This window comes from Thermobia domestica, chromosome 3, assembly GCF_964235325.1.
Source record: "Thermobia domestica chromosome 3, izTheDome1.hap1.1, whole genome shotgun sequence".
Classification (NCBI taxonomy): domain Eukaryota; kingdom Metazoa; phylum Arthropoda; class Insecta; order Zygentoma; family Lepismatidae; genus Thermobia; species Thermobia domestica.
In genome coordinates, this window is record NC_137456.1 from 108,310,807 (window position 1) to 108,336,027 (window position 25,221).

Sequence of the window (25,221 nt, forward strand, 5' to 3'; positions counted from 1 at the left end):
GTCAAAGTAAACAGTTTTTCAGATCAGTGAGGCAAACTTGCATAAGCTTCATGAACTACCACTTCACAGTTCACGAGTGACAGTTTGGTGTGAAGTGACTGTATTTATTATCATCTTGTGTAACTGTAAACTTTGATTGCTGTATCACATTCTCAAGATTTTTGTTGAACGAAAATTTCGTCGGCGGATGATTAATCAATAAGAACTGTGTCTTCCAGCGGCTCACACAAGAGGCGGCGAATATTCCAGTACATTCTAGTGCTCTAGTATATTCTACGAAATTTTGTCGATGATTACTTTCCATACGTCTGAGAGATCCTTTTGTTTATTAAAACATTGGGTTCTAAAGTTTAAATATATAGGTCTAAAACTTGAAGCATGCTCTTATCAGCCGTGGGAATAAAAAATGTTGGAGATGGTACAGTTGAAACATTTCCCTGTGGATCTAGCCGGGCAGTTGCAACTGAATTTAATCCACACATCAACATCATATGTGGGAATGACACCTCCAAGTTTTGATTGAATTGGTGCATTCAGAGAGTTGTAATGGAATGTTAAGTGTGGACTCCTTGAGGTATGGTTAAACGGCTAATTAGTAACATATGAAGTGATCAATAAGCTTAGAGACTTGTTCTGTAACACGCCAGCAGATGGTAGCGCAAGGCTGCACAGGCACTGGGAACACCAACCTTTGTAAGTCAGTGTGCCAAGAGATAGCGTAGCGTCCTGTGTACATCGAAAGCTGTGCAGCTGATGCTATTCTGACCGCATGCGCTACCACGTCTGCAATTTCATCATAGAGGAATTTAGAACAACAAGCGAACGTGAAGTTCTGTGTGAAATCAGGTAAATTCGCCACATGACTTGATTCGGCAAGTGCACGGCGATGCTGCAATGATCGTTCGAGATGTTTTGAGTAGTAAACGCGGGTCAAGAGCGGAAGAACATTACTGGAAGACGACGAGAGCTCAGGACAAGCACAACATCCGAAAATCTCGAAACCATTTGGCAGCTTGTACATGAGGATCGTCGGGGACCAATTCACAATATTGAGCCCTTGTCAGTGTATCATACAGACCAGAGCAGGCAATCTCCACATGTGATTTAAACATGCGCCGTGGTACTACCAAGTTCGTCAAGTGCATGCTCATCGTCTTTTCCGACATTCACGAATTCGTCGCCAGAATCAATAGTTAATTCTACTGCCAGGTTTTAAGGTGTCTGAGGGAGGCCATTCGCTTAAAACGACTGGACTTTTGGCGCGCGAAAAATTGGCTGCTCCACCCACGACAATGCGCCCTGTCACTGTGCCCCCTCGTGCATGAGTTTCTCACCAGAAGCAATATCTCACTTCCGCACCCACCCTGCTCGTCAGATTTGGATTTTGTGGCCTTCGCCATCTTCCCGACGCTGAAGGTCCAGCTTAAACGTAGTCGTTTGGACATCATTGCGTAGATCCAAGGCGAATTGTAAAGGTGCTTGACACGTTTCGAAAAGAAAACTTGCAGGACGCATTCAGCAGTGACAGGAACACTATTGCTGTACAAGGTGACTGCTTTGAATGTTATAATGAGTAAAGAATTAGTTTCGAAACTTTTTGATACCACATTGTATTCTGAATCACCATCAGAAGTTCTGTGCAGAGGACTAATTTACTACTACTTTCAAAAACGTTGGACAAACTATGCACTTTCCTATATGATGCGAAAGTGAATGACTTCGCAACTAAAGCAGATATTCATCTTAAATTTGGCACACAATCATCATAGGTAATATGGAACCTTCTGATCAAATTTCATTTACTTTTTAAAGTCTCGAGCTGGACCTTTCTTTGGAATTGGTTCCTTTGATATGAATGACCCAAAGGTGATGCTATTTTGCTGGTATATGCTGCCGTAACTTTTGTATTTTAAGTATGATACTAGGGTGCAGCGTTTTACCACTTTTTTCTCGGAACGAAATGTAATACCTGGCAAAAGTGGCCAATTCACATAGACATTTCAGGTATAGATTTTTTTCCAAATCAGATAATATCTTCTGTGAGAACTATTGCCTCAAAGTTTCAAAATTTGCCTGAAAATTACAAAAAATACCAAAGTTGTTCATTAATTTTAGTTATGTTAAAGTAAACATATTTTTGGTTAAATATATCTCAGTTGCTATGAAAACTGACATTCAAGTACAAAAATGGCAGTTATATGGCCTTGGGGGGGAAGAGGGGTGCCTCCTCTGGGGCCAGAAGAAGGGACAAATTCAGTACAGTTAAGAGGTTGTGTAGCTCCTCGCTCACCTGGCAATATAACCTGGCCAAGTGACCCAGAGCCCACCATGTAGAGGTGGCTGCACCTAGGGCTCCTCCGCTAGGCCTATCCAATCAACCAACCATATGTTGGGCCGCATGAATTGATCCGATTAGTCATTGTCAGGAAAAATTGTCACAAATTGGGAATTTGATTGAAATTTAGACGCAGTTTGCCTAGAAAGTAAGAATGACCTGACTATTCCACCTCTAGCATCACTGGCACATACTCGGGAGGCTTCTTCAGTGACTAATATCACTATCCGTTCTACTGCTACCGTGTGGCACGGATAGACGGTGAAGCACCATTCTGGCACAGTGTTGTTAGGAAGTGAAAGTTTGACCATGAGCTGTTTTTTTGGCACCGTCCATAGAACTTATGGTAGTACAGTTATTGAAACATCAGTGCTTTCTCAGAAGATGATTGCAGTGTAATCGTTTGCCTCAAAATTCAGTCTGGGAATGATGTCATATCTAATGGAGTTATGGAGATTCCCTGCTTCGACTTTTTGAGCACTAAGAATCTTATGTAATGCATCTTGTCGGACAGCAAGTCGACCATCAGTCATCGTGGCGAGAAGAAATTTGATGGGAGTGCAAAGAATGCATTCGTTTGAATGTATGAACGGATTACAGCCTGGTATTCTCTTGGTATCTGGACCTATGAATGGTCTCAAAGACGTGAGAGGACCATCAGCAACGTAAGACTATGTTCTGATGCGGTATTGCATAACCATATAGACTCTGAGTATGAATGTCGCAATTTCTATTAATTTCTTAGTAGATTTTTTTGTTGCAATATACAATGTTAAAATTCTGTTTGCACTAGTCAAACAGCTAGCTTTGTTTAGTTTGCCAGGGATCATAGAAACAAGCTCTTACGCGCATACTCCGGAGTCAATGGCTTGAGATATCTGGAATAAGCATCTCAGGTCTTTACAGAGTTTTCTGTGCTCTTCTGGACTATGATGAGGTAAGTCACAGTTTATTGGTTTGAATAGCAACACTGAAAACTTTTCACAGTTAGATAGTTTTGAAACTATGGGGCCTGTGTAAGAATGGGAGCTTGAATAAGCGCTGTGAATATGCGTGAAGAGAGCTCGGAACAGCAGTTCATTAAAATGCAAGAGACAAATAGCCCATTGCATAGGTTTTCCTGTTAGTTCCTCTAATCTTCGAAGAACAACTCCATTCAAACCAGTGTTAGTGTATGTTCCATCACACCCAAGAACCTCAACTTTATCAAAGCCAACTCTGAGTTGGTTCATGATGTATTCGAAAATAACTGTGGTCTCGTCATGTGCAGAGCCAGAGGATGGTGTCACGTGACAAATGTATTGAGAGTTAGGTTCAGCCGCAAGTGTTAAGTGCTCTTCTCTAACGTTGCCTGTGTATATTTTAGTGTCATCCCTTCGATCATCGAATTTTTGGGAAGTTATAATTCCAGTCCATGAAGCTGCCTTAAGCACAGTTGTGATATGTGCCGCAGCCCTCACGCTTACACTGTATCTCTGCACAATCATAACAGTTTCAGTCAAATCTACGAAAGTCGTTCCGAAAGTAATGCCTCCTTTTTTTTATGGAAACTAATGGAGATTCATAACTAACAACAATACAGCTAAACAGAGCAATATTTCAGCTACAGACTCATTTTCCCACATAGTTCCCACCAATTGTCATGCACTTTTGCAAACGATGAACCAGAGTCTGCATGTCGCGCTTGTAAAAATCGGCATTCCATGGGTTGTCTTTTGAATTCCGGCTCGAAGGGATAACACCACGTATCATATCCAGTGACGATGCTATCCAAAAAACTGTCACGTTCATCTTCATATTGGTTCAGCAGGTCCCGAAGGAAAAGGCAAGGACGAAAAAAGCTGTAGAAACGCTTAATTGTACTGAATTTACCCTCTTTTCCGGCCCCAGAAGAGGCACCCCTATCCCCCCAAGCGCATATAACTGGCATTTTGAGACTGGAATGTCAGTTTTCGTAGCATATGGCATGTATAAACCCAAAAATATGTTTACTTTAACATAACTAAAAAATGAACAATTTTGGTATTTTTTGCAATTTTCAGGTAAATTTTGAAACTTTGAGGCAATAGTTCTCACAGAAGATATTATCTGATTTGGAAAAAAATCTATACCTGAAATGTCCATGTGAATTGGCCACTTTTGCCAGGTATTACATTTCCTTCCGAAGAAAAAGTGGCAAAACGACCCACCCTAGTATGATACCAGTGAATGAACAATATCTACAGTCAAACCACTTAGAACTTACGACGTGATAATCGGCAGGGCACAGCCCAGAGTTCCTCTTTAGTTCGATTGATTGCAATTTAATGTCCTTTTCAGAATTTATTCATGTGGCTGTAGGAGATCGGGTGTGCAGCTTTTATGGAATCAGACACTGTTCTGGTTTTTCTCTGAGGTAAACACTGTCATGAACATGGGGGACGAATCCCCGGGACTACATGAATAAACAGAACAGAAAACAGGCGCTTTAAGTACATGGTCAGGAAGAACTTTATGGTTAGTATTTGGTTATGCAGTTTGTAGCTCAACTTCTGCAGGAGGATCATACGCAACGCTACAAGCTTCACTTCCTTTAAATTAATTGTGTGCATAAAGTTTTCCATACATAACTATATGTATTCATTATTCTTACAGGTATCTGCAGAAGACGATCTTCCTAATTACATTTGCTTAGTTTGTGCTGAAAAGCTTAACAATTTTCAAGAGTTCCGAGACACGTGCCATAAATCAGAAAACTTCCTGATAAATTTAATTTCTTTGAAGTCCATTCCTGCTGCCAGGTCGTCGAAAACAAAGGTAATTCTAGGTTAATATATTAATGTAGTAGTGTGACTTTTCTTGAATGCTTCTAGAAGTAAGATCCGTATTCTTTGTAACAGCTATATTGATATATTTGTTAGATTTTATGAAGTGGTAATACTAAGAAACACATCTACTTACTACATACTGAATTAAAACCTGGAATCTTGAAATATTTGTCCAAGGAAGTGTTTTAAGTATATTGTCATTGCGTGAAATTGCGTTATGAAAAAAAAAATATATATTTTAATGGCAACAGGTGCAGTTAAGAGACTGGTATTATTGCGATAGTACTACTATACTTCTAGAATATGGGCTTCTGGAACCGTCTGATTTTATCCTCACGTATCTAACCATTCCTGCAACATGAAACCATAGATGTTCCATTGTGTTGAGATCCGAAGACCATGGAGGCCACTCTGTGCATATGATTTTTGGGTGTTTTTGTAGCTATGCGAGAGTATGTCTAGATTTTTGCACAACAATTGTCATGCATGAACACAGACCCGTCTTGGCCTTGAAAATATGCAAGAAGGGATTGTAGCAAAGTGTTCTTCAGGATATCAATATAATCCTGGCTGGTCATTCGCCCCGACACCAATCACTTTTCGTGGGCCAGCAACTCTCATGCATCCCTAGAAGTGTACCCCTGTCTTTTGTCATTCTAATTTTCTTACCTCTGTGAGAACGGTCTTAGTGGTAGGTCAGCACACGTTTTCTATCAGTATTTCATCCTGAGCTGCAGTTCTTACCCTACGTCTACCTGATCTGGCAGAGATTTCCCCATTTAATTACAAACTCTTATGATCGGTTCGTCAGTCGCAGCCAAGCGTTCCGATGCATTTTGGCCTTATGATGCACGATCCACAATTTCACCATACTGAACTGTTGCCAACTCTTCTTGACGACCACGCGAATGCGGCATGGGTTTGCTTCTCAGAGTGAATGTTTTGCACTTTATGCTGTAAACAACATGCATGACGTTACTGCAGATGCTTCTCGGCAATTTTATGGTTCCCGTGATTTTTATCCTCATAAATCGGGAATTTGAAACCTTTTTTGCTTAAAAGATCACATTAACAAGCACATTTCCCAAGAAGGGCGCATATGATAGTTGTAAACGTTCCTAATTTTTACAGTTATTAGAATTACATTAATAATTTACATGAAGTGTAAATATTAAAAACAGAAGCATATTAAAAACAAAAACATATTCAATACAAGATGTAGCATTCACTTTCTTTATCAGAGGTATATTTCACATTCTTTATGTGATTTAACATTTCTCACCCATGAGACCTCACTTGATAACTTTGAAAGCCTGCAAATGGTCTTTTCAGTTACATACACTATGCATTATTTGTATTTACAATTTCTGCCCTCTTACCAAATGTACTCCGGTCTTTAATTGCCTCTCCACAATACTATAGCTTTCTCTAATTTAATTCTCATATTCTCTACATTAGTTGGTGTAGGAATGCCAGACTCACATACAGGTGTACATTTAATTGTTTGAGGGACCGCGGTGGCTCAGTGGTAGAGCGTTCACCTCTGGTGCTTGGGGTCCCGGGTTCGATCCCAGCCCCCGCCAAGTGAACTTTGTGGTGGACAAACACCGTGTGCGTGGGTTTTCTCGGGGTTCTCCCGTTTCCTCCCACTTTCTTCATTCCACCATTTCATTCATTACTCATCATCACCGTCTACATTAGCCTAACCGGCATAACCGTGGGACGTAAAACTCAAAGATTTCATGATTTCATTTAATTGTTTGACAAATAGTACATAATTGAATTATTGTTGTTGTCTTAGGGTGGTAACTTGGCAGGTCGTTAGGGAAATTGATACGAGTGGGATTTGTGACAGTTACAGAATTAACTAGGCTACGTGTTTATACATAAACTCATCTTTAGATAAAAGTTAAGAGTAACACTTCTTATTTACGGATACCCTGCTTTTATAGAGATGACAATCAACTACGCACTACTTAAAAGTAACTGTTTGGAGTTAATAATTCAAAATGTAGTAATTGATTAATGTTAAAAAGTAGTTCACTTACAAATTACATATGTCAGCCCTGGTCTCTCTCTAAGCGAAATCTCCGTGGATAAAGATGAGATTGGCTAAGAGAAAATATGGGTTGCTTGCATATCCACATTTTTGTTCCCTTGGCAAGTTATTTGACAGCAATAATATAATAGACTTTTAAGTTAAGAGATCTTAAATTTCTTCAACAACAGCCAACTGCAGTAAGAGACAATGATTAAAGTGGAATGAGAACCAAAATGGATAAATGCAATAATGTTATCGAAAAAGCAAATTGAGGTTTTACCATTTGCTAAAAGATTTTTATTCCGTTAAATGGTCTTGCTTTAAAACGATGTAAATGATGTAATTGATAAGAGAAGACATGTCACAATATTGCGAGTGGTAATTATGTTCAATGAGAAAAAGCGGAAAGGCCACTACTCACCGCAAAAAATATGTAGCAGAATTTTCTTCTACATGCAACAGATAGCTGACAGATGGAGTGGTGTCCCTTTGGTTCCCGTTTTTCAGCAAAAATCAAGAAGATTCTGCAAAGAGACAACATCAAAATTTAAGAAGTTCCTCCAAAATCTATAGATAAATACATAACCAACTTTAAAGCATTTTTCACTGACCCTTTACAAAGTAGTGGCGTCTATCGGGTGAAATATCAGTGTTATAAAGTTTATATAGGTCAAACAAAAAGGAACATTTATACTACAATAACTGAGCACGTTCGTACCTCGAAATCTCGGAATCCGCAACAGTTATCCGGTCTAGCAACGCATTTTAGAGATTATAACCATTATATCGTGGAATTATGTTTAATTGAAAAAGCAAAAACAGCAACGGAACGAAAAATTAAAGAATCGTATTCACAAAGAAAGGCCCTCACTTAACCTGGATAGAGGAGAAATAAATATTATTTGGAGCAATATTTTCACTACATACTTTCACCATTTGGAAAGCAAGAACAGAAAACAGTGAACAGCAGTGTATAATGTCAGTGAGTTTCTATTCCCGTGTGTTTTAAAGTTTAACAGAAGATTTGTTTTTACATATCCTAACCTTTTAACCATTTTTTAACCATCCTTAATTTTTTTTTTTTTTTTTTTTTAATTTTTGAAATCTACCACAAGTTGATGAGGGAAGTTGCATCTTCCGAAAGCGCTACCTGTTGCATGTAAAGTTTATTCAAGAAACGTTCAGTACCTCGTGTAAACAAATATACGTGGTGATTGTTTGATTTTATTGGTTAGAGAGCCTTAGAACACCCATGCGTCAGAAGAAAATAGTCCTTGCTTATAAGGCTCATTACCAGAATTCCTTAGAATTAGACAACAGAAACAACACTTTATCTAAGAACTAAATTGAATTAATGCAATAAGAGAGAATACGCATGCATTGAAAGTGGTTTTGACCCAACTTGAGCGCGAATCACAGTTAACAATATGGTCACATGCGGGGAATAAGTAAAACATCGACAGGGTACAAGCACGTGCTTCTCGAAAGAAGCGCTGACCGATAACCAATCATCCGATGACTGGCGGAGTAATACAATTCTGCAATGTTTACATCAGGATCAGAAGGTTCGTTGAATGAACTTTAGAAGAAATTTCTGCTGCATATTTTTGGCGGTGAGTAGTAGCCTTTCCGCTTTTTCTCAAGAGAATACATGTTTGCTTCGTACTCCGCATCTTGTTCACTTGCCAAGTTAAATGAAAATAATAATTGAGGACTTTGAATGCAGGATTTTTTTTTTTTTTTTTTTTTAACAGTGGCCGGATATAATGAGAACCAATGAGTTGGATATATACAAGTGCGAGAACCTCTGTAGTATTATTCTGAGAAACAAAATAATGTTCGCTCTGTTAGAATGATTTTTTGTTTCGTTAAAGGCAGAATTACTCTCAGAATCCGAAAACTCGAGAACTCGAACAACTTGAAATACGAATGAAAATTTCGAGCAAAATTTGTCTCGAAATACGGACAATGCTTTGGTATCCGAACGCCCAGTAAGTTTTTTATGTGTGTTTGTGCGTACGTTGTCGGAAACTGTAGTTGAAAGCATCTTATGTGCTTTTGTAGGGCACACTTTCAGAATTTTCCAAATAAAAGACAATGTCCTTACAAAACCATATTTCGTAGACTCGAAAATTGGTGGTCGTGTTGACATCGAGACAATTTTATTGAGAAAAGCTGCTTGGCAATAAACAGATAACTAATGAACTACCGTCACACACTTTGATGATGCACCGTTTTAACGACACCTAGTGGTGTGTATGAACGCTTGTGAGTAGTTGTTACTTTAGTCCAACGAACAGTTGTGTATGCGCTATTAGTCGTGTCGTACTATGGGCAAAATTAGATGCAAATCTGTAAATTCGATTTTAGTATTTTCATTCACGTGAATCAGTTGAATAGTATGAATAACATGCAAATACTATAAAATTCGGAAGGGAAACTGTTAACTAAGAGATGAAGCGTATATTCAAGTGGTTATTTTGAGAAAAGAAAGTCATTTTCTGGGAAATATCGCTCACTGGTCGGGCGTAGCAGTGCATCGAACTCTTGAAAGAGTCATAATGTGGTGTAAATATTACACGAAAACGCACTGATCGTTCAAAAATAACAAGTTCTTTTAAGTACAGATTCACTGGAAAAACAAGCAAACTTGTAACGTACCGGTAACGGTACATTGATTTTTTTGTCTGTTCTCTTCCTCTGTGGCACCCGTATAGTTGATTAGTGCAGCATTGATACCGTTAATATGTTTATAACAGTGGTATTTGTTGTTAGGTTAATTTTCCATTAATTTTTCCTTGGATTCATTATATATGTTTTTGTGTTGCTATTCTTAACCTAAGCTGTAGGCAACTGTTGATTTAATAGTGTTCATGTAAAAATAAACCAACCAATATGCGTGATGTCACTTTCGTAAACTTTAGTAAAAGATTATAGCGATAATATTGATATTGGCAAGTTACACTAAATCTGAAACATCAAAATAGTGCAAATTAGCAAATATGACTGACACAAGATGTAAATACTAAATTTGTAGATTCAATCACGTACACTGTGAAGTTTTATAATATTCCAATGCTTACAAGAATTTGAGGTTGCGATTAATGCAATGAGTGTGCATCTTCTTCGTATTGGTGAGGCTTGGGATTGATGGTAGTTGTTATTCAACTGTCAATAACAAGTAATACGCTCCTCTTTTGTTTAAAACAAATTATGTTTGTTGTTACCAGACCCAAATAAGCGAGTGAAATGAAATTATTCTAAACGTAATTTGGAAGTTAAAGTTTAGTAGAAAAAGGGATAGCATGTAATTTTAATAATAATATTAGGATATGCATGGTTACATTAATAAATAATTTGTAGGTGTTTCAAAATAATTACTATACATAATTACCGTGTGCGAGTAGTTATGTCATATAGAGGAAGAAGATATAAAAATTTCATTTAACCTATTTCGAAGACGAAGACTGAACAGTGGTAAAAGTCCAGACGAAATGGGGATCCAGAGCTAAGTTCGTAATATCCAGAGTTGGAATCTCGTTGTGTTTGGAATCTTACGCCTGTTTTTAAACTTACTATAGTCCAGGTAATCCCAGAATTTCTAAACTTTACTACGTAGCCAGGAGTTGAAGTGCCAGGCCAAGATGGTGCCGATTGAGCTACAATCTTAATGTTACCATGGTGATATAGTGTATGTGCAGTAACTGTGACGATAATCTCAGCTCAATTAAATATGCAAATGTTTCATATTATGTCTAGCTAAATTAGTGTTGCGTCACGCATCTTATCCATCTCCTATAAAGGTCTCCACTTCGCTATTCCTTTCTAGAAAATGAAATCCATTGTTACAGTTCCTAACGTTTGGTCTTAATATAATGTCAACTTCAAACAAATTTCTTTCCGCTACCAGAATTCAATATCGTTTATTACCGTCACATTGGGAAACAGTTCTTATTATATAAACCTCGCCTCATGTATTCGTTTAATGGGAGTTCAGCTTCAGTTTGCTGCCCTTCCTATAATAAGACCGACTCATAATTATTATTGTGGTTAGATTTCAGGATGTTGCTGATCAAGAAAATAAACATTTTGTCTCCCAACTGTAGGTTGTGATAAATAGTTTGCTGAAAAAAAAATGCGTTCCCTTGTGATACCCATAGTAAGTCACTTAGATTATTTTCCTTTGTAGCTGCATTTCATATGTATATAGTTCATGAATCATCATCGAAAAGTAGTTACAGTGTAAGAGTATTCTCTTTTATGACTAAGTGTAATAGTCGGAGATGCTTAGTATGTGCTACTGCTTTGAAACTAATTTATAAAGACGATAAATTGTAGCAATACATGCATCCGATATACTCAATGCATAGGTGACTAGTTGTTAGTTTTCTTTTGTATTTATTTATTCATTATTTTGGGACGCATATTATACCAGTTAGGGAGTGATTGGATTGGATCAGTCCATTTTAATTTCGTGATATATATATAGAGAGAGTTTGTCCGGGAAGTAATAGGACTGATTTTATTCCGCCATGACTGTACTTCGGAGCGTGCGCGCACCGACTGGATCCGGTAGAGGGCGTTCCTAGCTAACGAACGAGCGGCTGGTCAGTTGTCTCCGAGCACACGGAGAGTCAGGACAGGCTTTTTCGCGCGACGTGTTTCTGTGAGTGGTGCAAGCCGAAAATGCAGCGTTCGTTAGAGCAGAGGTACGCGATTAAATTCTGTGTTAAACTCGGTAAATCTGCGACAGAAACGTTTGATGTGATCAAGCAGGCTTACCCAGATGATGCTTTAGCAAGAAGTGATGTGTTTCGGTGGCACAAGGCCTTTTCGGAGGGCCGGGAAGAGGTCGCCGATGAAGACCGTGCTGGAAGACCTTCGACTTCGACAAAGACCGACAATGTGACTCGTGTGCGCGAAGTTTTGAACTCAGACCGTCGACTGTGGTTCATGAAATTGTGACTGAGCATTTGAACATGCGCAAGGTGTGCGCGAAGATTATCCCAAAAGTGCTCACTGACGACCAGAAATTGCGGCGAGTGGAATTGTGCCAAGAAAATTTGAACATGTGTGAAAGTGACCTCCAGTTTTTGAATAACGTAATCACAGGTGACGAATCATGGATCGGGAGTATGATCCCGAGACAAAGACGCAATCTTCCGAGCGGCACACGCCGGCGTCTCCTCGCCCAAAAAAGGGAAGAATGGGCAAATCCAAAGTGAAAACGATTCTTATTGTCTTTTTTGACATCAAAGGCATCGTCCACCATGAATTTGTTCCTCCTGGACAAACCGTCAACGCCAAGTTTTACGTGGAAGTGCTCAAGAGACCCAAACGAAGGGTCAATCGGGTCCGACCAGACATCGGAGCCGACTGGAAGCTGCACCACGACAACGCCCCGGCTCACACCGCCTTTCTTGTGAACAGCTACCTGACCAAGGCCGGCATCCCAACGCTTCCGCAGCCGCCCTACAGCCCAGATGTGCCCCCCCCCCCGGACTTCTTTTTGTTTCCTCGCCTGAAACGCCCGATGAAAGGCAAGCATTTTGAGATGACAGAGGGGATCCAAGCAGCTTGCACCGCGGCTCTCAAGGCTATTCCGGAGAATGACTTCCGTGACGCCTTCAATGCTTGGAAATCGCGCTGGCAGCGCTGCATCGACGCAGAAGGAGCCTATTTTGAAAGTTTTTAAAGAATTGTAACGATTGGCTCAATATTTTTTTTTTTTAAATCGACTCAGTCCTATTACTTTCCGGACAAACCCTGTATATATATATATATATATATATATATATATATATATGTATAATGTGTTTATTCAGTTTTAGTAAGATTCCGTAGATGGCTACCCATAATACTATAATGAACAAAAGCTCCAATGTGAACGCTTTAATTAAATAATGAAAGCCAAATAATGTAATTTTCTAAATTTATTGAATTGTAATTAATCAAATCGAATAATATATTCAAAATTTAAGTATAGACGGAAATATTATGAGAGCATAGACATGTATGAACTTAAGCTTTCAATGCTATTGTAATTTATCTCTGATGGAGTTATTACAATTCTCCTTCGTCTTGAATATTTAAATTAATACAGCTTATGTCTTGTAACAGTGATATTATCTGAGAGCAATAAAAGCAATTATTCAAATTAATCATATATTTTGAATAAAACATTTTGTCGTATTAATGCATACATACTTATATACATATATTAATATAGCTATATAAATATAACGATGAAGTGAACAATTTTAACGGATCTCATGACTGGTATACTACTCTAGAAAGAATCTGAATTTTTCTTCTCGTGCATGGGTTAGTTGCGCATTTCACAAAGACAAACTTTGCTATATTTATATTTTTAAAAAAATTTTTATGTGTATTTAAAATTTGCCTTCATCTATTTGGGATTTATTAAACGATTTTGTTTTTAGAAACAGAGCGTATCAGAATTGGCGACTGTATCTAAAATTTGCGTTTTTTTTTTTTCCCCGAGAAGTAAGGATCTACCGCATAATACAGCCAGAATATTAGTTACTCCGATGCTATTTCATTTTTAAATAACTTGTGAAAATTTAGTTTAGAGCTATTTCCAATCAGTATCAAAGAGGACGTGGCGCAGCACCTTCAGATCTATGGTCCTTGGGGTAGATGAAACGGTTCTTTCAAGCATGAAACACTAGATAAAGATACTCTTGGACCAAAATGAAATAAAGATTGGAATGATGAACAATGGAAGAGGGCACTGTGGACTGACACATCTAAATTCCTACTTTTCACCTTTCAATGCGAGAAATTTGTGCGTCATCATCGCAAATGCAATACCTACAGCAAGGCACGAAGAGAAAGTAGCGCCATTGTTTGAGAATGCATTAGAAAGTTGATAATTTAATTGAAATTAATAGAAGAATGGACAAAACCGTGTTCCACAACGTTTAAATGAGGTATTGAATTCCATCAAAAAAGCGAATTTGAGCCAGTAACTTTGTACTAGAACAGGACTACCATCCCAAACATTCTTCCAAGCTATGCAGTAACTATCTGCAGTGCAAAGAAGACGCTTACATCACCAACGAATGGAACAGACGCCACAGTCACCGGACTTGTTACCCATTGAGCTCTTGTAAGATGAACTTGACAGAATAGTCTGTAAATAGATGCCAACGAATACTGAAGGTTTTTGAAAGTCTCTTCAGAGCTATTGGAGTCATCTAACTTCGCAGAAGTTGGATGAACTAATCTAACAAATGCCTGGAATTTGTAAAGCTCTTATCAAGCCTTGAGTATGTATTGTTTCAATGTTTTAGTAGTTCCTTTGACCCAGGAACAGAGTAGTCCAGTTTGTGTTACTTTTAAGAGGGGGGGGGGGGGAGGAATGTTGGAGCACGAACAGGGTTCTGGAACGGATTAAGTTCGTATTCTAAGGTACCACTGTAGACTATTTCTTTTGTCGTTATTATTATTGCCAGCAACTACAGGTCAATAAATCTTGTTAGCGCGTTCTTGAAGATATTTGAATTAATTATACATATAAACACGTACATTTTAATGTAAGAAGTATGTTAAGTGAGTCTTAACATGGTTTTTGTAAGGGCAGGTCAATTGTAACCGATCTAATTCATTTCACAAACTTCACCTATTACGCACTCAAGAATAAATTGCAAGCCTTGCAATATACATAGATACTTCAAAAGCTTTTGATTCTGTGAGTCATAAATATTGTATTAGTAAGTTACAGAATATTGTTGTATCACTCTTGTACATTCGCTTGTTTTGAAAGCTATCTGTCAAGTAGAAGATACAAAGTTAAAATTGGGCCTGTGCATTCTTGTGCAAGCCATGGAAAAAAAAAAGCAAGGGGCTCCTTTGTAACCTCTTTTATTTTCTTCATTTTTAAATGATTTCCCGGTAAAAAATTAAATAGTCCAACATTCTGTTATATCCTGGCCATATGACGTTCATATTAGTCAACAGTGAACATAATAATTATTTACTACAGCAAGATTTAGATGTATTAAATACGTTATGTAAAAATAATTTATAAAAATTAATGGTAAGAAAAAACAAAATTTATGAGATACACATATAAAACGCAATAGTATGTTACTAATACGAGGTTAGTTGTGTACAAATATAGATAATAAACATTATTGAAGATCCAGGTATTACATTTGACAATCTAAATTTTGTTACGTAAATTCTATTGTACAAGGCCTGTAGCTAAAACATTTATACAAATTACTTGTAAGACCGAAACTAGAATTTGGATCGGTATTGTGGAACAACGTTTCTAAAAACTTTGACAAACAAGATGGAATCTTTGCAAAATTGTTGTTTTCGACTACTATGTCTTAAAATAAAAATATCGTCTATTTATATAGGTATGAATATTGGAATGATTATTGGGGTTTGGAAAAGAATCTTAAGAATAGAAAAAAAAAAAAATGACAATGTATGCATGCAAAATATACCAGATAAGGTAAATATCAATAAACAGCCTTTACGAAACATAGGTTTTAAAGTATTAAATCATAGCATAAGGAACAGCACTCTTGTAGTTCCTCTATATTGGAAATATGAAATTTTAAAAATCTTGTCAGGTACTTTAAATTTAGACTTACTGTATTAAAAAGTGAAATTTTTATAAGGTCTGACTGACTGTTTTTAACCAATAACTTTAGCAACATTAAACTAAAATTTAATTTTAAGTCTTCTGTTCTTAGTATTCCTTCGTTGGTTTTACATAGGGAGCTTGACAGTTTTAAGAGTTTTGACAAGGAATTATTTCTGCTTAATTGACTTTTATCTATATTATGTTTTATATTAGATTCTTCTTTTTACCTTTATTTATTATTATTATTATTTAGTAGTCTGATTATTTATTTTCTTTTTTATGTAGTATCCTGAAAGAGATAAGACAGCAGAGAATGTAACTGCCGATCTATCAGTGTCTGTGAAGGCAGAAAATGACCAAGGTAATGTACTGGAAATTCTTCAGAATGCAGAAGTTGTTGATAGTTTTGACGAACCGCAATCCACTCCTGATAGAGCATTTAGGCAACCAGACAGTATTGAAAGTGATAGAGTAGGATTTTCCCGGTCTAGTGAATCTGTGCTACAAGTTAGTGGTAGTGCTTCAAGTACAGCGTATGTTCAAAGAGGTGACACTAGCCCTGAAATTCCTAATGCCTCTACTTTTGTAGAAACAGCTTATTCTGACTATAGTTCACCAAGTTCTAATGTGAAAGCCGAGTCTGAGGACATAGTTTTACTTTCTGACTCAGACGATGAGACTCAGTCTTCAAACAATATTACACCCAGTGCCTCGAATAGTACAAGTATGAACACTAGTGGTGCCAATTTAAGACTGTCTATATCTGGTAGTGGTACTCGTGGAAGAAAACGAAGTGTAGATGTGCCAAGTGGAACACCACAGAAAAGGTAAGTTACTGCCTTTAAAATATCTCAAAAGGATTTGCTCCTCCTTTTGGAAGTCAAGATGCTTTCTCACGAGAACAAACGTTATGTATTATGTTGCTTAAAAAAACTTGCTTTGAAAGTAAATTTGGGAAGAACTTTTATATATATGATCATAAGTGGGAATACATCTTTTCTACATCTGGCTTTAACAACTCAAACTACACGATAAACTGCAGTTGAAAGGTATCGTACAAACTGCTTTTGGAAGAAGTCTTTTTGTATAGTTTTAAATAGGAATACAGCTTTTGCATTTAACAATTTAAGCCACAGACTAAACTCCGTGGAAAATACTCACAATGTATAATAGCTGTTGAATTTTCAAAAGTTAATTGAAGTAAAGACTAAGTTTTAAAATATCTAAATGGTTCTAAAACTGAATTAGCCATAATTTCTGCAGTTTGTTTGTATTAATTTTACGACTTACTCGTGCCTTGTAGGCAGCGTTCTAAAAGAAAGAAAGAATAAAAGACTAGGTTTTTATTGTAAAAAAACAAAAAGCAGTGTTTATTTGGTTCAAACCGGTTCGTTTGGTTTAAATATATTTTTTTGTTTATCATTATATTAAAACCTGTTTCGAAGTATAGTATTTATATTAGAATACTAAACATAGTTCTTCCATATGAAGGAGTAGTTGGCATAGATATAGTATTGTAGTTGCATTTCTGTCCTCATTCGTTTTACAATGCTACTTCTAATGTAAATTGTAAACAAAACCAATCTGCTGAATTAACATTCGTAATTTTAAAGATAGATAAAGAATAAGCAATACCTCATATGCATAGAATACTACATGAATAAGTGGATTTTGTAAAAGAATAAAAATACCACAGAAATAGAAAACAACAACAACAACCACACACAAAAGAAAGAACTTAGTACTTCATTTCAACTCAACCAGTTAGTCAATCGTATATGCCATGCATGCAATTAGCTGTCTGCTTCATAGGTTGGAAACTAAACAAAAATACAAACGTAGCTGTCTTTTCGGAACCCAAAAATTTTCGTAGCCATGATTGAAGAAAGCCAAACGAGGAAAAGGTCTTCGAACACCAACTCTAGACGCCTGTGCAGCTAGAAACAGTTCGATAATGGAAAATAAATCATTCTTATTTCTCTATTTGACGTTCGTAACTTTTTCTCCATTCCTATTCTTAGACCTGTGTCGTTAATGTAGAATAAAAATATTGCTCGTTAGGTAGTTTGCTTTTACCTTCAGACTTCAAAAAAAAAAAAAAAAAAAAAAAAAAAAAAAAAAAAAAAAAAAAAAAAAAAAAACCCGAAATATCGTGTTCTTGCAAACTCTAAAGCACCTTCTTTTTCCTTATCTATAAAATCAATTTCTGTAGGTTTTTCTTTTGGATCTGACAAAAGTAAAAAACGAAAGTCCGCAACTGGAGCCTATCCTGTGTCAAACCTCACATTTCATGTAGCTTATCACCTTAACTTCAGTATTATATCATTTTCCATTTGGTTTACACAAGCTCTTCTTTTCCATGGGATTTTCAACTAGAACGTGTTTTATCTGGAAAGAACATGTCACACCCATCGTAGAATTTATTGTCTTAATTATTCTCTCGATATTCATCGATCAATATGATTTTTACGCAGCTTTACATCTTTTGTTACAAAACCTCAGTCTGTGTTGTACTCTCAGCATTCGAGTGTTAATCGATTTATGAACAGAAGTAGTAGTTCGTAGAATCACCATTTGTCTTGGTCAGTTGCTGTCCATGTCACGCCGCATTGCTTTTTGATTACATCACACCACATTTTACAAGGATATTTTGTACTTCGTCCCTTATTGCTTGATATTTAATCAACAGTTGCGTTTGTCTACCGATCATAATTTCTTACAATATGTGAATCCCATTTCCACGTCAGTGCTTGTTTATTCACAATGTCTGACACTTCTGCCATCTTCATAATCTATATAATCATTCTGTCTTTGTCGGATGTTCTTATCGTACATTGTATCCTTAGAATAAGTAGAATATGTTCATTAAAAATGTTTTGCTTCAAACGTAATCCTTTTATTTTTTTTTAAAATAAAAAGTTGTTTCTTTCTGTTATAGTCCTTTCTAACTTCAGACTTTTGTCGTTTCTTTCCTTTTTTTCTTTTCTTTATTGTTTAATACCGACGATCATAGAAACCTGTTTCAAGTAGACGTAGATATTTAATTTTTTCTAATTTTCAACTCCTCAATTTTAATTCATCAACTCCTCCTCTTTTAACTATAGCCTCTTTTTTTGGAAAATAATTGAACGTCATTTTCGTGTTTTTTTTTTTTTTTTTTTTTTATTCATCTTCATCCCGTCTTTCTTTTATTCAAATTTTTGCTTTTCTGTTAAATTTTGTCATTTTGTTATGCATGCACAGAAAACAATATTTTGGGTTCGGTTTTCATATCTTGTTTATAGTTTTTCCTCCTACTTTTCTGAAAGACTTGTTGCCGGAGCAGGTTTTCAATTTATACTGCTTTAACTGTTGATAATAATCTTTGCCAATCAGCCAGTTGTATTTATTGACTCTTAAGACATTATTCTTGAGTAATTTTGCTGTTGATGAGAAATCCAGCATGCAATGACCCCTTTCCGCTAGAGCCACTTGGATAACTAAATAAAATAAAAATATAAATAATGATTAAGTCCATCCGAGAAATTCCTGCAGAAGGGACTACAGGAGGCTTGACCAACCAGACCCTGAAATTTCTGTTCACTCAATTTAGTAATTCAGTATCCAAATAATATTAAGTCAGGATTACAAAATAAAGTAATAATCAAAGTAAATCAACCACCAATTTTTCATTTTTATATAATAATTTTATAGTTAGATATTCGCATATACACGTCAAACATGAAGTCAAGACCAATGTGCTTGTTGCCAATTTGCACCCTTTTCTAATTTTTCGTTTTATTATTTGAAACAAGAAGACGAATTTAAGTAAAACTCAATTTTTCTATACCGCTATTAGAGATATTGTGTTTATAATTTAGAATACTTTAACAGAATCGAAAATATTTCAGTATCTTACAGATGAATTATAATATAGGCCTACGTGAAAATTATTCAGTTTCGTTCAAATAGTCGAAAGTTACATAAAATAGTAACATGAAAAGAAGAAGAAGAAAAAAAACTATATTTGTTGAATGATCAACCTAGTAGAATTACTTAATTTTAAAAGTTTATTTTATTCAGAAAAATCCTACCTCTTCTTAAAAAGTCGTTTACTCTTATCCTTATTTCAAACTAAAATGCTATAATAATTATGTACAAAGCTCTGAATATACAGGCTTTTAAAGGAAGTATGTGACCAGGTTTCTTTAAAGAAGGGTACATGATATTCTTCGCGTTTATATAAAAAACAAACAAATTCACAAAATATGTGTCCCTCCTACCCTTCTACTTCGTAGAGATAGGTGCACTCGTATGTTCCCTTGGTACGCCTCTTGTCGCACTAAAAGTAATGCGTGAAAGTTATTTTGCATATTTAAGTATAGAAAATAACTGACAAAGTTTCAGCTTCGAATAATAACCATAAATCGATTATTTTCTGGCTGACACAGATACAAACACTTAACTAAGTGTGGGACTCTCAAGCTGGAAGCTGTACATAGCTTATTCCATATCGCTATCCTTTCAACAATTTTCTGGCCTAAACAGTAGCTTGTGTACTGTGCACAGATGGTTTGTTTTAGTCTTCTAGTTGTCAGTATTATTTTAATAACTAGTAATTAGTTTCCCGATTGCGGTAAAAAATCACCCTTCATAGATTTTAGTAAATCTTTGTTATAAGTACACACTGCATTTTGCTTATTATTTAATAAATTTGTTCAATTCAAACAATAGTTACAAGGGAAATATTTATAGAAAGTTCTACGCCTAATAGTTTCGGAGATCTGAAGTACAGCAACAAAACTTCCAAGACCGCCTTTTTACCCTTTAGAAGTTCCATCTCGTAAAATTCCTGTCTTATCTCCAAAATTTCAAATTTTGTTTCTGATATTGTTGGAAGTCTGGAGAAAACAGGAAAATTTCCAAGCCGCCTTTCCACTTACAAATTCCCATCTTATATGAAGTCTGGGTATAGGGAGATTATTTCAGCAAAATTCCAAAATTCTACATTTAATTGTTTCAGAGATTTAGTAATGTCATTACATTTAATCTTATAGATATGGAAATTTGAATCAAGATCATTCATTTTTCATTAAATTCTACTATTATTGGCTAAGAGCATTACATTCATCATAATTTAAATCCTTCGAATTTAAAATAGGAAATATGAAATTTTAAAGTTCATTTGATTTGATTTGATTGATTTGATTTTGAGTTTAACGTCCTGCTCAGCAGCGAAGCTATATGAGACGTGGACCTACTGATTAACGTGGAATCCGAACCACATGAGTTCCCGCCGGGAATCGAACCCGGATCTCCCACGCCAAAGGCTCTTACGTTAACCGCTTAGCTACGGATGAGCTCTATTTTAAAGTTCAATAAAGGCGATACATTGAGAGAATAGTATACAAATAAAAAGTTTGTTTCCAGATTTTGCAGTCTATCCAAAAAAAAAAAAAAAAAAAAAAACTTTTTTCCCCAGGCGTTTCAAGATTTCTGGAAATTTTACAACACGGGGTTGATCACCGATTCGACATAAGCTACTCCGTCTGTTTGTAGTGAGAGACGTTAATTTCTGATTTGTTTGTATATTAGATAAACTTTTATTTTAATCATTGATTAAAAAAAATAAGTAATGATTTAGGTTACTGATCAGTTAACCTTCATCGAAAGAAAAAAACTTCTCTTCGTTGTTGTGCACAGGTGTTATCTATTGCTCGATTCCTTGAATACCAGATTCTTTGAATGTCAAAGTAGATATTAATATCGCTGATTTCTCATTTAGTAACAAATCTGGTTAAAGTAGTGTGGAGGGTAGCTACTTGAAGTATGCATGTATATTGATATCATTACAAAGTGATTTTTAATATTATTTATTAATTATTACGATTGCTCCACGTAAAGAAAAGCCACAAAAACTATTAAAAGTACAAAAATGATTACATATTTAGTTTTAAGTATAATTTTTAATGCTTATTCGTAATTCAAAATTTACTTCTTGTTAAAAAGCATACATGACTTCCAAAAGGATGGGAAACCCTTCTAAAGTTTACATGAGAGACTGACCATATAAGTACGCAGTTTAAATTCTAGCATTTTCAGGATGTTTAATTGGACTCGATTTGTGTATTTTCGTGTGTATTTTTTGAATTGTTGAATGAAATTCGGGCTCGGTTTGTAGAGGCTATTATAGCATTTTAAGTATCATCCAGTACTCTGTTAATTGAAGTCCGTTAATTTGAAAAGCTACTGCTATAAGTGAATCGTATTTCAGTATACAGTTTTAAATTATACTAGTAATCAAAATACAACCTTTCATCAAAATTGAAATTTTTAGATATTTCATTATGACAAATGTAGATATAAAAGTAATTGAAGCGTCATTTTAAATCTAGTTTACATAATCGACATCATACTAGTTCATGAGGACTACAATTAAGTAAAATACCAACTACCACAATGATTCATACATTAGTTGCATTTCGAAGTTCAAACCCACAACTTAGGAATCTATTTAGAATGGAACTCTGACCCGTGTTGTATGTTTTGGTTGGGATGCAATCTCTTCGTTCTTTCAGGTAGCATGTTTTGAGATAGGATCTATCGAATGCTAGTTTTCACGGTTTCTGCCGCTTATCGTAAAAAATACGCTGCAGAAAAGCATATGAAGATAATAAGAGCAAGGTTTCCTCTGTTCTTGATATTGTACGAACGTCTTGATGATAAAAATGTGTTGTCGAGGTGCATGCCTTTTTAACACTGAATTTCTGCTGCATTTTGGCGACAATAGTTGTTTCTATCTGCCTTGTAGCACAAATTAAAAGTCCTTGAACCACCTCATAGGAATCTGTGAAAATGCACAGTGTAATGTAAACTGGAGTAAGAAACCATCCCTGTTCTCTTGACTGGAATGAAGCGTCTTTTCTACTCTTTCCTTTTTGTGTTATTGAATAAGAAAATTTAAACATGCTTTAGCTTTTGTCTTGAGCTTCAGCTCATGCATACCTAGCTAGAAATTAAATTTGGAGTGGTATCTAAACGGAAGTCTGTCAGATGAGCCATAGATGGGTTGCAAGATGCTAACAATATTTTGTAGCATTAGACACATTAAACGAAGTTTTTAAATTGTTTTAATTAAAAATAAGATAAATTTACATTGCTGCTGCGTTGTATCAAACGCCCATACACATTTCCTGAAAGCTTATTTCTTTCAGAACATCACTAAAGCATGGAGTACTTCCAACATTTTTGTTCTTCTATACTGTGCTCGGGGATTTATTTTATCAATCTCAATTCACTAAAGTTACGTATCTGATATCTGGATATGAAAAGTTTATTTTCATCTCTCTTGTGATCTTAAGTTGGAGAATTTAGTCAAAAGTTAACATGGGGCCGCGGTGACTCAGTGGTGGAGCGTTCACCTCCGGTGCTTGAGGTCCTTAGTCCGATTCCAGCTCGCGCTGTGTAGACTTTATGATGGACAAACACCGTGCTCGTGGGTTTTTTCGAGGTTCTTCCGTTTCCTCCCACTTTTTTATTCCACCATTTCATTCATTTTTTATTATCACCGTCTCCTTTAGCCTAACCGGCATAACCGTGGGACATTAAACTTAAAAAGATTTCAAAAGTTAACGTCATTTCATACAAAAATTGCAGTACTGATTTTTATTGAGAACAATTAAGCGTCTCTCTATATATGTCTGGATATTTCACAGATTAGTCGCTTGCCTGAACATGCTGATAAATGACGGGTAGAAATTAAATAACTCCGTATTTATAAAAGAATAACAATAAATGAAATATAAATGTAGAGAGACAAGGTTAAAACTATAGTCGAAACAGGAGCAATTTGTTATTCTCGTGAAGCAGATTGACGTTGCAGATACTATCAACAGTGACCAATATATAATCCTATTAAGGAAAGCCATTTCGACGTTTCGTAGCACCTAGTCATCTCCATTGCCAAGTACGTACTAAAGGCGAATAAGTATTGATATGTTAACCCCATGCGTAGAGAACACAAGGATAGTCTTATTAATTACAAGCAGGCCCGAATTTACGTATTTTACTCTCCTGGGCCCAATAAAATTTGGCATCACCTTATTTGTCGGTCATGTGTAAACAAAAACAACAAAGCAACAAGGACAAAACACCGTAGGTCAGCGTTTCCCAACCTTTTTCAACTTGCGGCACACTACGGGTGTAACTTGAATTCTCGCGGCACACTCACAGATATTATTATTTGTAAATATAAAATACCGTGGTATTTTTTTCTGTGATTACTGATCTCCTTCTCACAGAGAAGAAAGCTTGATCACTGGTTTTCCCCCGTGGTAAATCATTATGCTTATTTTTCATTCTAATTTAAAAATAAAAAACAATTGCAATGAAATATTGGACTCAGGTTTTTAAAACTAAGCTTTCTTTTTCGAAAACTGTATCCAACCTTTCACTAAGAAGAAAGATCACTAAATAACGAACGAACAAACAAATCTCTGTTTTAACACAAATGTAGGTAATTTGTATGCATGTTTGGTCTGTCGAAAAGATTGAATGATATTTTAAAATTTCAAGTTACGAAATAGTCTGCAGCAACAAAGAAGCAATAATAGTTATAACAATGATAACAAATACTTTTTTCAACATTAAAAATGTACAGAAAAGTAACACGGTATGAAACTTACAGTTGAAGATTCATAGTAGAGGTTCATAGTAATGTGAAATACAAATATAGATTTTTCCTTTGTCTTGCAATTTGCTTGCTATAAAATTAATAATTTGCTTCGATTTTCTCGCGGCACACCAGCGGCCCATTCACGGCACACCGTTTGAGAAACGCTGCCGTAGGTAATAAGCAGTAGCTTCAGATTCTTGAACGCCGTAACGAGGAAGCTCGCTCATGCTGTGGTAACAAAGTTGTTTTCATTAAAGATCTCTTTCGTAAATAGTTTTTTTCCCCCGCGTACTATACTTTTCAATCTCGATTTTTTTCAAATATTCCACCCTGGGTTCGGCTCTTGCGGCCCGTGTGTAAATACGAACCTGATTACAAGGGACATCTCGTACACAGTTAGAAATATAGAATTACTGAATATACAATGTATCCCAAAGAGAGCAGTACCTGTCTTGACACCTGATGAGAGAAGTTTGGAAGTATCAGTTGTTTTTTCATGTTGGGTTATTCAACATAACGTTGGACCAGTTGACTCCAGTGCAGAAACAGCGTGTGATGGGATTTCTAATGAAAGAAAGTCAAAACTCCACGAAAACCCATCGTCGATAGTTAAGTTTGCAGAAAATTGTTGAGGGAGACGTCAATGTTTGAATGATGTAAATGCGTTTATGAATCGAGAGGACTTCTGTGAAGATAGATCGAAAAACTATTCGAGTGAAGCCATACACACAGTGTATTGAACAGGTGATTTTCAACGATTGG

At 36.0% G+C, this 25,221-nt stretch overlaps 1 protein-coding gene across 1 annotated transcript in view; it reads left to right on the top strand.

The window, feature by feature from the left end:
- LOC145681903 (uncharacterized) overlaps positions 1-25,221 on the top strand; it is a 99,564-nt gene that overhangs the window by 17,685 nt on the left and 56,658 nt on the right. The window contains exons 2-3 of the mRNA XM_081753505.1: positions 4,970-5,131; positions 16,092-16,633. Coding sequence (XP_081609631.1) covers positions 4,970-5,131; positions 16,092-16,633 — 704 coding nt within the window. The remainder of the gene's footprint in view (positions 1-4,969; positions 5,132-16,091; positions 16,634-25,221) is intronic.